The following is a 16,279-nucleotide window of genomic DNA, read 5'->3' on the forward strand; positions in this document are numbered from 1 at the left end:
ATCCTGGGTCTCCCGGAGGGGCTGGAGGGATCGGACGTGGGAGCCTGCATGGTCACCATGCTGAATTCGCTGATGGGAGTGGGGGCCTTTCAGGGGCCCTTGGAGCTGGAGGGGGCCCACTGAGTGCTGGCGAGGAGGCCCAAGCCCAGCGAGCTGCCGCGGGCGGTACTGATGCGGTTCCACCGGTTTGCTGATCGAGAGTGTGTGTTAAGGTGGGCCAAGAAGGAGCGGAGCAGCAGGTGGGAGAACGCGGAGATCCGGATCTACCAGGATTGGAGCGCGGAGGTGGCGAAGAAGAGGGCCGGTTACAACCGGGCGAAGGCAGTGCTGCACAGGAAGTGGGTGAAGTTCGGTATGCTGCAGCCGGTTCATCTGTGGGTCACCTATAAGGATCGACACCATTATTTCGAGTCCCCGGAGGAGGCGTGGGCCTTTGTTCAGGCCGAAAAACTGGACACAGATTCAGTGTCGGTGATGAGGGGTCGCGGTGAAGGGATGGTTGGGGATTGTTGGATTGTGTTTCGAGGGTTTTTTTTTTTTGGGGGGGGGGGGGTGATTGGGCATTGTTTTAATTATGTCCGCCGGGCGGGCCCGTGGGGGGAGGTAGGTAAACTGCCCCCCGGGGGGCGGAGAGGCCTGAGTTGGGGGTAGTGGGACCGGGCCTGGAAAGGGTGCTGCGCCAGGGGAGGCGGAGCTGGGCGAGTGGAAAGCACGGGCTTTTTTCCCCCCGTGTTTAGGGAGGGGTGAAGGGGCCGGGCCAGAGCTGGGAAGCACGGGCTTTTCCTCCCGCGCTGGGAGTGGAATGGATGAGATCCCGCTGGTGGGGGGGGGGGGGGGGAAGAGTTCCACACTGGGGGGGGGGGGGGGGGGGGGTCGATGGAGTGGCCGGGGTCAGCTGGAGTCAGCTGACTTACGGGAGTGCAATTGGGGGACCAATGCAGCTAGGGGGGGACCTAGCTGGGGGGGGGGGGGGTTGCTGCTGGAATGGCCAAGGGGGAGCTGGAGTTGGTAGAGGAGGTCGGGGCGGGGGTCTGCCGCTGTGGGGAACCGGCCGTGCGGGGGCCACGGGCACGTGGCTGGCCTAGGAATGGCTATGGCTAGTCGGCGGGGGAGAGGGGTGAGTAGCTGCCTGATCCGGCTGATAACCTGGAATGTAAGGGGACTGAATGGGCCGGTCAAGCGGGCCCGGGTGTTCGCGCACCTGAAGGGGCTGAAGGCGGATGTGGCCATGCTTCAGGAGATGCACCTGAGGGTGGCGGATCAGGTAAGGCTGGGAAAGGGGTGGGTAGGGCAGGTGTTTTATTCGGGTTTGGATGCAAAAAATCAGGAGTGGCGATCTTGGTGGGGAATAGAGTGTTGTTCGAGGCGTCGAGCATTGTGGCAGACAATGCAGGTAGGTATGTGATGGTAAGTGGCAAGCTGCAGGGGGAGCGGGTGGTGTATGTGCCCCGATTTGGGGTGATGCGGGGTTCATGCGGCATATGCTGGGCCGGATTCCGGACCAGGAGACAGGGGGCCTGATAATGGGGGGGGGATTTCAACACGGTGCTGGATCCGACATTGGATCGCTCCAGGTCTAGGACGGGCAGGAGGCCGGCGGCGGCCAAGGTGCTGAGGGGGTTCATGGACCAGATGGGAGGTGTGGATCCATGGATGCGAGGCCGGGGGCCAGAGAATTTTCATTCTTTTCCCATGTTCACAAGGCCTACTCCCGGATTGACTTTTTTTTCATGAGCAGGGTGTGATTCCGAGGGTGGAGGATACGGAGTACTCGGCGATAGCCATTTCTGATCATGCTCCGCACTGGGTGGACCTCGAGTTGGGGGAGGAGAGGGAACAGCGCCCGCTGTGGCGCCTAGAGGTGGGGTTGCTGGCGGACGAGGAGGTGAGCGGGCAGGTCCAGAGGTGTATAGAGAGGTACCTGGAGGCTAATGACAATGGGGAGGTACAAGTAGGGGTAGTCTGGGAGGCGCTGAAGGCGGTGGTCAGAGGAGAGCTGATCTCCATTAGGGCACACAAGGAGAGGGGGGAGAGGAAAGAGAGGGAAAGGTTGGTGGGGGAGATGGTGAGGGTGGATAACAGGTTCGCGGAGGCCCTGGAGGAGGGATTGCTTAGCGAGCGGCGTAGCCTCCAGGCTGAGTTCGATTTGTTGACCACCAGGAAGGCGGAGGCGCAGTGGAGGAAGGCGCAGGGGGCGGTATATGAATACGGAGAAAAGGCGAGCCGGATGCTGGCGCACCAGCTTCGGAAGTGGGAGGCAGCTCGGGAGATCGGGGGAGTTAGGGATGGAGGAGGGAACACGGTGCGAAGTGCGGTGGGTATCAGTGGGGTCTTCAGGGACTTCTACGAGGAACTGTACCGGTCTGATGCCCCACTGGAAGAGGGAGGGATGGGTCGCTTCCTGGACCGACAGGTTTCCGAGGGTGGAGGAGGGGCAGGTGGCGGGGTTGGGGGTGCCGGTTGGGTGGAGGAGTTGGTCAAAGGGATAGGGAATATGCAGGCGGGGAAGGCATCGGGGGCCGGATGGGTTCCCGGTTGAATTTTACAAGAAGTATGTGGACCTGCTGGGCCCGCTGTTGGTAAGGACCTTTAACGAGGCAAGGGAAAGGGGGTCTCTGCCCCCGACGATGTCTAGAACGCTGATTTCCCTGATCCTGAAGCGGGACAAGGATCCCCTACAGTGTGGGTCATATAGGCCGATCTCACACTTAAATGTAGACGCAAAGTTGCTGGCAAAGATTTTGGCCATGAGGATAGAGGACTATGTGCCGCAGGTCATACACGAGGATCAGACGGGGTTTGTGAAAGGGAGGCAGTTGAATAGCAATGTACGGAGGCTCTTGAATGTTATAATGATGCCGGCGATGGAAGGGGAGGCGGAGATAGTGGCGGCGATGGATGCGGAGAAGGCCTTTGATAGGGTGGAGTGGGGGTACCTGTGGGAGGTGTTGAAAAGTTTTGGGTTCGGGGAGGGGTTCGTCAGGTGGGTGAGGCTGCTGTATGAAGCCCCGGTGGCAAGTGTGGCCACGAATAGAAGGAGGTCAGAGTATTTCCGGCTACACCGGGGGACGAGGCAGGGGTGTCCCCTGACCCCCCTGCTCTTTGCACTGGCGATTGAACCCCTGGCCATGGCGTTGAGGGAGTCGAGGAATTGGAAGGGGCTGGTGCGGGGTGGGGAGAAGCATTGGGTGTCGCTCTATGCGGATGATTTGCTGCTATATGTGGCAGACCCGGTGGGGGGAATGCTGGAGGTGATGAGGATCCTTAGGAAGTTTGGAGATTTCTCCGGGTACAAGCTTAATATGGGGAGGAGAGAGAGTTGGGTCGTAGTGCACCCGGGGGACCAGAAGAGGGGGATTGGTGAGCTCCCACTAAAAAGGGCGGAGAGGAGTCCAGGTGGCTAGGAGCTGGGGGGCCCTACATAAGCTTAACTTCACAAGGCTGGTGGAGCAGATGGAGGAGGAGTTTAAGAGGTGGGATGTGCTGCCACTCTCCCTGGCGGGTAGAGTGCAGTCAGTTAAAATGACGGTGCTCCCGAGGTTTTTGTTCCTGTTCCAATGCCTCCCCATCCTGATCCCTAGGGCCTTCTTCAGGCGGGTTAACAGGAGCGTTATGGGGTTTGTGTGGGCGCAGAAGACCCCGAGGGTGGGAAGGGTGTTCCTGGAGCGGTGCTGGGATGGGATGGAGGGGGGGGGGGGGGGGGGGGGGGGGTTGGCGCTGCCTAGCCTCTGGGTATTATTGGGCCAATGGCAATGGTGCGTAAGTGGGTGATGGGGCGGCATTGAAGAGGCTGGAGATGGCGTCCTGTGTGGACACAAGCCTGGAGGCGCTGGTGACGGCGCCGCTGCCGCTTCCTCCAACGAGGTACACCACGGGCCCGGTGGTGGCGGCTACCCTCAAAATTTGGGGGAAATGGAGACGTCACAGGGGGAAGGTGGGGGCCTCGGTGTGGTCCCCGATTCGGGGGAACTACCGGTTTGTCCCGGGGAGGACGGACAAAGGGTTTCTGAGCTGGCACAGGGTAGGTATTAGAAGGATGGGGGACCTGTTTGTGGACGGGAAGTTCGCGAGCCTGGGTGAGCTGGAGGAGAGGTTTGGGCTCCCCCCGGGGGAACACCTTCAGATATATGCAGGTAAGGGCGTTTGTTCAGCAGCAGGTGGTGGAGTTCCCACTGCTGCCGCCACGCGGGGTCCAGGACGGGGTGTTGTCGGGGGGGTGGGTTGTAGAGGGAAGGATCTCGGCAACGTATCAGGTGATGCAGGAGGAGGAGGAGGCCTCGGTGGAGGAGCTAAAGGGTAAGTGGGAGGAGGAGTTGGGTGAGGAGACGCGCTGGGGAGGGTGAACTCTTCCTCCTCTTGCGCGAGGCTCAGCCTCATACAATTTAAGGTGCTGCATAGGGTTCACATGACCGGGGCAAGGATAAGCCGGTTCTTTGGGTGCGAGGACAGGTGTGTTAGGTGCTCGGGGAGCCCAGCAAATCACACCCACATGTTCTGGGCCTGCCCAGCGCTGGAGGACTCTTGGAAGGGTGTAGCGAGGACGGTGTCGGGGGTGGTAGGTTCCAGGGTCAAGCCGGGCTGGGGGCTCGCAATATTTGGGGTGGCAGAGGAGCCAGGAGTGCAGGAGGCGAAAGAGGCCGGTATTCTGGCCTTTGCGTCCCTGGTAGCCCGGCGAAGGATTCTTCTTCCGTGGAAAGATGCGAGGCCCCCAAATGTGGAATCCTGGATCAGCGATATGGCGGGGTTTATTAAATTGGAGAGGGTGAAATTCGCCTTAAGGGGATCGATGCAAGGGTTATTCAGGCTGTGGCAACTGTTCCTAGACTTCCTGGCAGAACGTTAGAAGATGGTCAGCAGCAACCCGGGGGTTGGTTCGTTTTTCTTGAGTGGGCGTGTATCTTTGCCTTTGTGTTGATGAAGGCTGTTAATTTATTATTTATGTATATGGGGGGGGATTTGTTCTTTTTCTGTATTTTGTTGTTGATATTTTGTGAAAATTTGAATAAAAATTATTTTATTTTTTTAAAAACAAGGGAATGTGTCTGGGATTATTTAGAGGAGTATTGTGGAAAACAGGCAGTCTGGAATCTTTTTAAAGGAATAGGAAGAGATAGGTGAATGAGAGAAACAAAATGGAAGACAAAAATTAAAGAGGGAAGGGGAATTTTGCACTTCTGAGACTGTTGTGTATGCGACCTGATTCAAATTAATTTGGTCATTTTCTTTGGCACAAAATAAAACTGTTCGCACAGATGTTTCAATGGAGAGCCCAAATAAAACGTGTGTGCTGCACACTACAATCAGCATTTATTGCTAATGGCTTAGAAATGGGACTGTTTCACCAAAGGTTCATGTGGCTCATTCTTTCTTGTTTTGGAATTAATCTTGATGAACTTTATCAAAAAGGTGTTTTGGACTGAGCTTTTATGATTGAAGGTTGGGGAATTAGACCAGCTTCATGTAATAATTAGATATGGATGTGTCTGTGACTTTTTTGATCCATCTATTAAGAGGCTCTGTAGAACATCAGTGTGACATGTATAAAGTTAATCAGTCAGCATCATCAGTTCTCTCTTGCACTCGACCTCTCCTCTCGCGCTCGACTCTCCTCTCGCGCTCGACTCTCCTCTCATGCTTGACTTCTCCTCTTGTGCTCGACCTCTCCTCTCGCGCTCGACCTCTCCACTCGCGTCCGACCTCCTCTCGCGTTCGACCTCCTCTCGCGCTCGACCTCTCTCGCGCTCGACCTCTCCTCTCGCGCTTGACCTCTCCTCTCGCGCTCGACCTCTCCTCTCGCGCTTGACCTCTCCTCTCGCGCTCGACCTCCCCTCTCGCGCTCGACCTCCCCTCTCGCGCTCGGCCTCTCCTCTCACATGCTCTCGCGCTCACACTCTCTTCTAGATTATTGTCAATATCCTACTGGTCTGTTTTACCCATATCACTGCCCAGGATGTGCAGGAACTCCCATAATACAGGGAATGGATTGTCAGGTGCAGGTTTATTGGGATCTAGTGATGTGCAGTGCACTTGTCCAAAAGCACGCAAGCGTTTGATATAACCTTTACCCTTTGTTCTCACAGATATCCATGAGCAGTGAACAGCACACCGGATCTATTGCACCTGATGAAAGCAGCAGTGACCTTGTAATCGTTGACGATCCAACATCTGCATCACAGTCTAGAGCGACCAATTCCCCCGTCTCCATTGCAGGCTCAACTTCGGACCATGTGAATGGTATGACATACAGAAAGCTCCTGGTGCGTCGTGCAACCCATCGGTGCACCAAATGTATGGCTGGGAACATAGTTGATTACTTTGTAACCTTGGATTAAAGTCGGATGTCGTTGCGTGACTTTGAGTCACCCGGGGCAGTGATCGTCACCCGTACTGTTTAATTGTCTAGTTTCCTGTTTGTTTTGTTGTACCACTCAAGCTTGTGATTATAAATAGAATTAGCAGCTGGGGATTAGTGGGAGGCAGGAGAACAATTCAGCTGTGATATCAGTCCAAAGTGTCAATTTGTAATCTTCCCCTCTGCACTTGGTGAATTGTTTTTTCATATCCTGCTAGTAATTCTATATGTGTATCTACATGTGTGTGTGCACCTATACATTTGCTTGTTTCAGTGTCTATACATCTTCCCATGGGTGTATATCTGTTTGTGTGTATTTGTATGTTTATATCTGCATTTGTCTTTTTTTTTTTTAATTAATTCACGGGATGTGGACATTGCTGGCAGGCCAGCATTTATTGCCCTTGGGAAGGTGGTGTTGAGCCACCTTTTGAACTGCTGTAATGCAGGTAAACCCAGAGTGCTGGGTAGGGAGCTCTAGGCTGTGAGTGCTGGGTAGGGAGTTCTAGGCTGTGAGTGCTGGGTAGGGAGTTCTAGGCAATGCTGGTGCCTCAGTTGATATGGTGTGATTTCATTGTTCTAAGACCTTTTCTTGGCCGTTAGATAAAATTTGGTGGCTTGCTAGGTCATTTGAGGGAAGTTGAGCGTCAAACACATTTCCTTGGATCTGGACTCAAATATAGGCCATACCAGGTCAAGACAGCAGTTTTCCTTCCCTAAAGAACATCTATTGTCTGTATATTTACACATATGTATTTCTGTATCTCTGTGTGTCTGTATGTCTGCCTATTTGCATGTGTGTACACACATCTGTATGTGTTTGCGCGTGCACATATACGTGCATGCTCCATGCCTTATTTTATCTGTTGCTCTAATTCTCTCTTTGTCACCTCCATGGTTATCCCTTTGCTACTGATTGGAGTGAAAATGCTCCAAATCAGTGCAGTAAACTCTGAGAAACTATAGAAGAAACAGGGTAATGAGGTGCATCCCCGGGGACCATTCTAGGCTGAGACATTCATCAGCCTGTGCGACCCAGTCGCATCCTTCTATCCTCTTGACTCAACAAACCTTCCCTAGTTGGGAAAAGGCAACTAGGTGGCACAGTGGTTAGCACTGCTGCCTCACCATACCAGAGACCCGGGTTCAATTCCGACCCTGGATCATTATCTATGTGGATTTATACATTCTCCCCATGCCTGCGTGGGTTTCCCCCCCCGGTGTTCCGGTTGTGAACATCTCCAAAGATGTGTTGGTTAGGTGGATTGACCATGATAAATTGCCCTTGGTGTCCAAGGATGTTCAGGTTAGGTTATGGGGTTACGGGACTGGACAGGAGGGTGAACAGGAAGAGTGCTCTTTTGAAGGGTCGGTGGAGACTCAATAGCGGTCTCCTGCACTGCAGGGATTCTATGATTCTTCTATGATTCTGAATCATCAGCCAGAACAACGAGTGAATATGTAGTGGGGCAAAGACTAAAGATAAAAAAACAGGCTGTTTCAGTATGGTGAGGAGGGGGACTGATACTGTTTATAAAACAGAGACGAAGGCCAATTCCTTCTTCGCCTCCTCCCCAGAGATTGATTGGGCAGCTGTTGGTGCCTGTGGCTTCACATATCTTGTGACAGGCTTTGGACCCTAGCTGACACACATCCTCTTAATGTGGGCACGTGGCAGAGTGAGTAGTGCGGTAGAATAAGCACAGTTCTGCCTTTGATATCCTGGGTGATGATGCATGAATCTCCTTACTTTGCAGGTGTTTCGCAAGACAAGTCTGGTATTAACATGGGCCCTTCAGGGAGGGGCAGGGGCCGTCCTAAAGGATCTGGAAGTACGTCAAAAGGTTCGGGGAAAAACCGAGGGCGCAAGTCCACTGCTGGCAGTGCTGCAGCGATGGCGGGGGCCAGGGCAGGGGCAGCAGCAGCTTCAGCTGCTGCATATGCTGCATACGGGTATAATGTGTCCAAAGGTAAGGAACAGACTAAGCACCTGGTGGAAGTGCTCTACGGTGTCCGCCTTCAAGCAGTAGTAGCATTTTCTACGTCAAATGCCTCTAGATACAGTGCCAACCTTGGCACGGTTTGTACTGAGCTTACTCTAAACTATTCCATTGCTGTCACTAACACTGGGTTTGTGCAACTTGGGAACAGGAGTAGGCCCTTCAAGCCTACTTGCCATTTAGTAAGATCATGGCAGATCTGCCTGTGGTCTCAACTCCATTTTCCCGTCTGCTCCCCATAACCCTTCACTCCCTTGTTAATCAAAAATCTGCCTCAAACACATTCAAGGGCAGCACGGTAGCATAGTGGTTAGCTTCACAGCTCCAGGGTCCCAGGCTCGATTCCCCGCTGGGTCACTGTCTGTGCGGAGTCTGCACGTTCTCCCCGTGTGTGCGTGGGTTTCCTCCGGGTGCTCCGGTTTCCTCCCACAGTCCAAAGATGTGCAGGTTAGGTGGATTGGCCATGCTAAATTGCCCTTAATGTCCAAAATTGCCCTTAGTGTTGGGTGCGGTTACTGGGTTATGGGGATAGGGTGGAGCTGTGGACTTGGGTAGGGTGCTCTTTCCAAGAGCCGGTGCAGATTCGATGGGCTGAATGGCCTCCACTGTAAATTCTACAATTCTATGAACCTCCACTGCTTTCTGGGGAAGAGAATTCCACATACTAACAACCCTTCTCATCTCCGTCTCAAAAGGGAGATTCTTATTCTGAAACTGTGTCCCCTAGTTCTGGACTTCTACACATGGAAGCATCCTCCCAGTATCTACTCCATCAAATCACATCAGGATCTTATTTGTCTCAATAAGTTCACCTCTCATTTTTCTAAACTCCAATGGGTATAGGCTCAACCATTCTTCATAAGATAAGCCCCTCATCCCAGTAATGAGTCTGAACTGCTTTTAACGCATTTATTTCACTTTTCAAATGTGACTGACTGCTCCCATACTCTTGACATTGAGATCCCTTTGAACCTTTACTGCCAAATATCAAGCACCATTTAACGGCATTCTATGTGATTCTCTCTCTTCAAAAACTGGACTGAATGAACACTCTTACCAGGCCAAGACTTGGGTTCAAAACCAGTGAGTAGATTTATTTACTTTGGACAAGTGAATGAACCTAAACTTGTATAATAAGAGTCCAGCATTCACTGCTCTCTTGACACTGCCAATAATAAAAGGTGCCAATTGCTTTCTCTCTAAATACTGCCTTCAGTGAGAACCCTATTGCCGTGGCTTCAATTTGGCCTACCTTCCTTTCTGGGCCAGAAACAAAACCAGAATCCTGAGGGTAAAACAATATTGAGGGACAGTGGGCATGACCGCAGATCAGTGACTGGGCAACATCGGGACCTTTGTGGTTCTGTGCTACAGGGGAAAAAAATCCAACATGAAACTATTCCATCTGTCCTGTCTTCTCTCCTATGAGTTCTCATCCTGCATATTTCATTCTCAGATCACTTCTATTCTTGGTTGATTCAACCTCTCCCTGCACAGAATTCTCTCCCATTTTCTGATTGTTTTTGTGGCTGGTTGATTCATCCTCACCCAACACAGATGTTCTCTACTGTCTCCCCCTGGATGGTACTTGGCTTCTCATTAAAGTCCATTTGAATTCTTCTTTTTGTTCAGGTGGTATTTTATTAAGAACTTGGACATGATCACACCATAAGTGATGAGTCTTTCTGAACATGTAAGATCAGACCAGTTTTCCTAGCAGCATTCTGGGGGCGGGGGGCTTGAAAAAGGTTGAGGGTGGCGCCGTGGTTAGCACTGCAGCCTCACGGCGCCGAGGTCCCAGATCCGATCCCGGCTCTGGGTCACTGTCCGTGTGGAATTTGCACATTCTCCCATGTTTGCGTGGGTTTCGCCCCCACAACCCAAAGATGTGCAGGGTAGGTGCATTGGCCATGCTAAATTGCCCCTTAATTGGAAAAGATTAATTGGGTACTCTAAATTTTTTTTAAAAAGGAAACGGTTGAGCTTGAACCTGCCTATCTGTGGTGGATTAATCCAGCAAACAGAACATTATTAATGATTATAATTAGATATTTTTGAATGCAGCTTACTCACCATGTTGACAAAAAAGCCACTGGAGGAATAAAAAGCCGGGGGGAGGGGGGATAATCAATTCCATCCCTCCTCCTGGTTTTGCTTATTTACTTCTTGAAGTAAAACAAGCTGATTAATGAATCATTATTCTCAATATAAAAAGTGCCTGTCAGACAAGCTAGCATTATAGATTAAAAGCGCTATTTATTAAATTAATTTGCCTTTTTCTTCTGTTACTGAGGGCAAGGTTGAACAAGGTAGTGTGTTATTAATCAGTCAGAGTTTTTGATGGGACAGTGTAGAGGGAACTTTATTCTAACCCAAGCTATAACTGCTCTTGGAGTGCTTTAAGGGACATGTAGAGGGAACTTTATCTAATCTGTATTGTGTCTGTTTTAGACATATTTGCTAGCAATCTATAAGGTGCTAAATTGCCAGTGCTTTTTTTCCTTATTATGGTGAGGGAATATTCAGAAAAATGGTGATCTGTAATTTAATTGTGTTGATATTTTAGATTGTGTGTGTGTTGATTGTTCCCATATTTTCTCTTCAATCTCAAGGTATGGCAGGAAGTGGCCCTGGGCAGTCACCCCTCTCCCGGCCAACCAGCACCGCCACCTTCGGAATCATGAGCACCTCTCCCTTGAGTTCCCCTCACAGTCTGTCAAATAGTGTCCCAGGAACACCACAGACTCCAACGGACACCAGCACGCCTTCTCCGTCCCCCAGCAAGAAGGCCAGCAGAGGCCTGGTTCAGCCCCCTTCTGTTGGGGGCCGGTAACCACGAACAGTTCTGGTGTGGGTGGGGGAGGAACGACTGCAGTGAGTGGGTGGGGAGGGGAGGGCGAGTTGCAAGACTTTCATGTTTAAAGGTTTAGAGTTTGTTTAAAAATCCTAATAAGTGAAATCATGGAGAAGCCTTTTCCCTCTGAATGATGTGTACATAATGTTTACCAGGAGAGCACAGAATCCTTGTCTGTTTCTTTTTGAATGTGCTATTTTTTTATAGATGAACTTGTAAATATGTACAAAAAAGTAAGAAAAATCAAACAGAAACTGCTATCTTTTACTAACCTGACAGAGACTGGTGAAAATCCAGCCACGTGATGAATAGTAATTTTATGGAGAGATTGTATGCGTGTGAATTTTTACTAGTTCCCAGTGCTGAGAGGTAAACATTCTGAAGTCCTTGTGTTTTAATTTGCAGAGGCGGAAGCTATTTCCCCTTGAGAACAGAAGCAACATTCAGCTTCTCGCACCCTCCTCCATACCTCCCCCTTCCTCATACCACTTACATTTGCATCAGTCAGCTGCCGGTGGCTGCAAGTGGCACCTGCTCAGTAGCTGTGCTGTCCCCTTGTCTGGCCGGGAGACGCCTCCTAGTGCAAGTCCGAGTCTACTTAGTTTTGACAGTCAGTGCACATCAGGGCTTGTGAACTCCAGCATCCAGTCTGAGTTCCCACTCCCAGTGATGCTGGTTTAAAGACCCTGAGAATCAATTAATGCTGAAAAGTAAAACTTGCTGTTGAAAATTCTGCGTAGGCTCAGGCCTATCAGTCAATGGGAGAGAGAGGGGCTAGGTGTTTCCTCCTGTCTGTGAGTTGCTGATAGACCCACTGTGCATTTCCAGCTCTTTCAAAGTACAAAGCGAGCCATGTAGCAACCAAATTGAAAACTTCCAGCGGTGTTCAAGGCAGTGATTGGTCCAGGATTGTCCTCATGTAACACAGGGTTATTACTGCTTTCCTGCAGGTGGCACAGAGTAAACATCAATACACAAAGATCACAGGACAGGGAAAGGGGGATCTGCAATACCCACAGGAAACACTTGGTACCCCTGTTTTCCAGTACAGGTATCAGCAAAACACAATGTGGCATATGCTGAATATCAATTGTTTGGTGTACCTGAAAAGTATGAAGAGCTTTTGTAAAGTTTGAAGGAGACATTCCATGGCCATTTCAGTGCTGCTCTCTGACATTCCAACACACTGCATCATGGAGTTGGATTGATTTCTGCAGTTTCTCACAAGTTCCCATTTTTTCCTGCATTGCCATTAAGAGGAGTATCTAAAATGAGCCACTGCCCAGATGTGTAAAATCAAACAGTACTTTGTCATTCCACTACAGTTCTGATTGTATATAGACAATGCTGTATCATTTCACTATAGCTCCACTTCTGCTGCAAGATCTTTCTATCACCGCTGACTATGCAGGAGCTGTGTTCCTTTTCAACTTCTGTTTTGATTACAGATTGATATTTGGGAATCTCAAGTTCCTCACAGAACTTTAAAAAAATAAGTAAACTAGTCACTGTACTAGAATAGTGAATGTGGCCCCAAATACAAAACTCTTCCCTCTCTCCCCCCACATTGCCACCTCTTGCCCTTTTGCCGCTCCTCTTGCCCCTCATTGCCTTATCGGGCCCCTTCTTTCCACACACCCTGCCTCTCTACACCCCCATCTCTTTCTCTCCATCCTTTGTCATTCTCCACTTCCCCAGCACTCTCTTTCTTCTCCCATCGCCCAACATCCATCTCTTTTCCTTCCCCATGTCTCTCACTACCTCACATCCCCATGTCTCTCTCCTTCCCCCACGTGTCTCTCTCTCTCTCTCCCCCACCCCCATTATCCCTCCCCTTGGGAGTTGGCTAGCTCAGTTGGCTGGATGTCTGGTTTGTGATTGCGGTGCAATGCCAACAGTGCTGGTTCAATTCCCGTACTGGCTGAGGTTATCCATAAAGGTGCTGCTTTCTCAGCCTCGTCTGATGTGTGGTGACCTTCAGGTCAACTCTCCACCTGTCAGTTCTCTCTCAAAAGGGCAGAGCAGCCTAAGGTCCTGGGGACTATGGTGAGTTTCATTTATCTTTCCCCTGGTCTCCTTCTCCCCATATCTGTTACATCCTTTCTTGTACCTACCTCTCTTCCTGCTTTCTCCCCATCTTCTCAGTCCAATTTCAACCAGGCCTACATATGGTTTGAGATGTGGGCCAGAATTCTTGGGTTGTCGGGGTTCTCTTTTCCCACTGGCAGCACACCCCATCCATGGGTTGCTCGGCGGGGTGGGATGGCTTCAATGGGAAATCCCATTGACAATAGGCGGGAAGATGATATTCTGCCATCAGTTAACGGCACACTGCCGAGAAACATGTGGCTGGGGGAGCGGAGTATCCATCTGTGGAGTTTTATGGCAATTACCCTCCTGAGACCTGCCTTCTGTTTAAACATTGCCTAGGAGGGACAGCTCACCTCCCATTGGCTAGACCAAAACTCAACAAAGGAAGGGAAAGAAAACCGAGGCTGTATATTTTTTTAATTGAGTGGAAACTACACAGTATTTTAAATAGCGAAAACAGATCAATTTTCTTAATGTTCTGAATAATATCAAGATTAAAATCCAGAGTTTTGTATCTGCAGTTATTACTGCTCTTTAATTGAACCTTGTGTCCTTTCCCTGTGCTACCAGTCTTGGTGTTGCCTTACATCTCTGATTCACCGGCTGGTTAGTTTTTCCATCCAGTGGAATGGATCTGTTGAAAGATTCCATGTATAATTTAAGAGACATCATTCTGCTTGTATGGGCAGCTCTGAGACACTGTGTGAACTGGCTCTTTCCCATCCCACCCTTCCCCCCACCAAACAAATACAACAAATTACCAGTCTCTAACTAACCAGCAGAATAAACTGGCGTGCAACATTACTTCAGTTTGATTATATAAACCCTGGAGCATCCAGGATGAAGATGACAGTGTAACACTCAAATCACATCCTTTATAATACAGTGTTTGTAGCTTGCATGCCACTTGTAGTCGGTGCGCTCTTCTACTAGCTGCACGTACCCTTGCAGATGTGTCAAGCACTGAACCGCGACTCTAGTCCTGAGGTCAGCAGGATCTGCACCTACATGGGACATAAATGGTGCCTGTTGCAGACCTGTAGGTGTGAGAGGAGGTCTCGCCAGGTATCTTCAAATCCTGTTTCAAGTTGCTGCATTCTGCGCCTTGTGGTCAGGGCACACATTACACAGAGACTATGTAACAGTTATCAGATTCATCACCAGTTTAACACCACTAAAGATGTAAACTCAGAGCCCAGAGGCCTTATTTTAAATTCATTACTGTGCTACGCTGGAAGCTTGACTTGCATTTCAAGGTGTGCAGTGGAAAAGGTTTGAGGAGGATGCATGGAGGAGGAGGCCTGTGTGGTTAATTGTACAATGTATGCAATACCAGTTCACTGAATCAGTTTCTTCCCCCACCCTCTCCTGATAGTGCGGGCTGGTTAACTGATTTATTTTATTGCAACGCCATAACTCAATGCACAATCAGTTAATGAAATCAGTCACAATTTGTGTTTGACCTTAGCAAAAATGATTCAGGTACAAGCAGTACAGTATCAGAATAAAATCAAACTGTCTAAAGAACTGCCGGTATTGGTTTCTTTGTGTCAGCTTTATTGTGAAGTAACTATAACTGTCCTGCAGTGGCTCATGTTAGAAAAGCTGTTTTCTCCATGTTTGCGTGGGTTTCACTCCCACAACCCAAAGATGTGCAGGTTAGGTGATTGGCCACACTAAATTGCCCCTTAATTGGAAAAAACAATAATTGGGTACTCTAAATTCATTTAAAAAAGAATGTAGTATAAGGGATAAAGAAGGATACAAGACATGACCAATTCAGCAAAACAACAAAAGAAGAAAAATGGCACAGAACAAGATGGAGGCAGAGGTTATTATCTAAAATTGGTGAACTCAATGTTGAGTCCAAAAGGCTGTAGAGGGCAAAGTCGAAAGGTAAGTGCTGTTCCTAGAGCTTACGTTGGGTTTCACTGGAACACCAGCAGACCGTGGACAGAAAGGTCAACATAAAAGCAAGGTGGATAATTAAATTTGGCAAGCAGGCGGAAACTCGGTCATACTTGTGGACTAAAAGAGAGATGCGCCACAAAGCTATAACCCAAACTGCATTTGGCCTTCCCGGTATAGAGCAGTGATACATGATACTAAATTGGAAGAAGTACAAGTAAATTCCATGAGAAACTGTTCTCACTTGTTCTTTTTTATTTTTTTAAATTGAGTACCAAATTCATTTTTTTCCAACTAAGCCAATTTAGCATGGCAAATCTACCTAATCTGCACATCTTTGTGTTCTAGGGGTGAGACCCATGCAGACACTGGGAGAATGTGCAAACTCCACACTGACAGTTACCCGGATTCGGGATCGAACTCGGCGCCGTGAGGCAGCAGTGCTAACCACTGTGCCGCCGTGCCACCCCTACTGTTCTCACTTGTGAAAGGATTGAGAACCGGAGGGCACAGGTTTAAAGTCATGAGTAAAACATTAGTGGTCTAGGGTGGCACAGTGGGTTAGCCCTGTTGCCTCACGGCGCCAAGGTCCCAAGTTCGATTCCGGCTCTGGGTCACTGTCTGTGTGGAGTTTGCACATTCTCCCCGTGTTTGCGTGGGTTTCGCCCCCACAACCCAAAGATGTGCGGGCTAGGTGGAGTGGCCACGCGAAATTGCCCCTTAATTGGAAAAAATGAATTGGGTATTCTAAATTTATACAAAAAAAAACATTAGTGGTATGAGGAAATTCTTTTTCACGAGGCAATTGGTTATGATTTGGAATGCACTGAGTGTGGTGGAGGCAGGTTCCAGCGAATAATTCAAAAGAAATGGATTGGCTACTGAAAAAACATACAGGGTTTTGGGGGAACACAATAGAATGAAACTAGGTGATTTGCTCATTTGGAAAGCCAGTGCAGACGCGATGGGCCAAATTGCCACCTCCTACACTGTCAGAATTCTGAATTGTCCACTACCATCCACAGCTGGATATGACAAAACTGCAGAACTTTGAAATAAAAACAGGAAATGCTG

General features: G+C 49.6%; 1 protein-coding gene across 5 annotated transcripts in view; it reads left to right on the top strand.

Moving 5' to 3' along the window:
• ino80 (INO80 complex ATPase subunit) overlaps positions 1 to 14,824 on the top strand; it is a 415,492-nt gene extending 400,668 nt beyond the window's left edge. For 4 of the 5 annotated variants that reach the window (XM_072486849.1, XM_072486859.1, XM_072486885.1 and 1 more), the window contains exons 34-36: positions 6,081 to 6,234; positions 8,110 to 8,322; positions 10,965 to 14,824. In XM_072486849.1, the coding sequence (XP_072342950.1) occupies positions 6,081 to 6,234; positions 8,110 to 8,322; positions 10,965 to 11,185 (588 nt within the window). In that variant the 3' untranslated portion in view covers positions 11,186 to 14,824. The remainder of the gene's footprint in view (positions 1 to 6,080; positions 6,235 to 8,109; positions 8,323 to 10,964) is intronic. The other variant, XM_072486876.1, reaches the window with a different exon arrangement.
• The last annotated feature ends 1,455 nt before the right edge of the window (positions 14,825 to 16,279 follow it).

The sequence above is a fragment of the Scyliorhinus torazame genome, chromosome 2 (assembly GCF_047496885.1).
Source record: "Scyliorhinus torazame isolate Kashiwa2021f chromosome 2, sScyTor2.1, whole genome shotgun sequence".
Classification (NCBI taxonomy): Eukaryota; Metazoa; Chordata; class Chondrichthyes; order Carcharhiniformes; family Scyliorhinidae; genus Scyliorhinus; species Scyliorhinus torazame.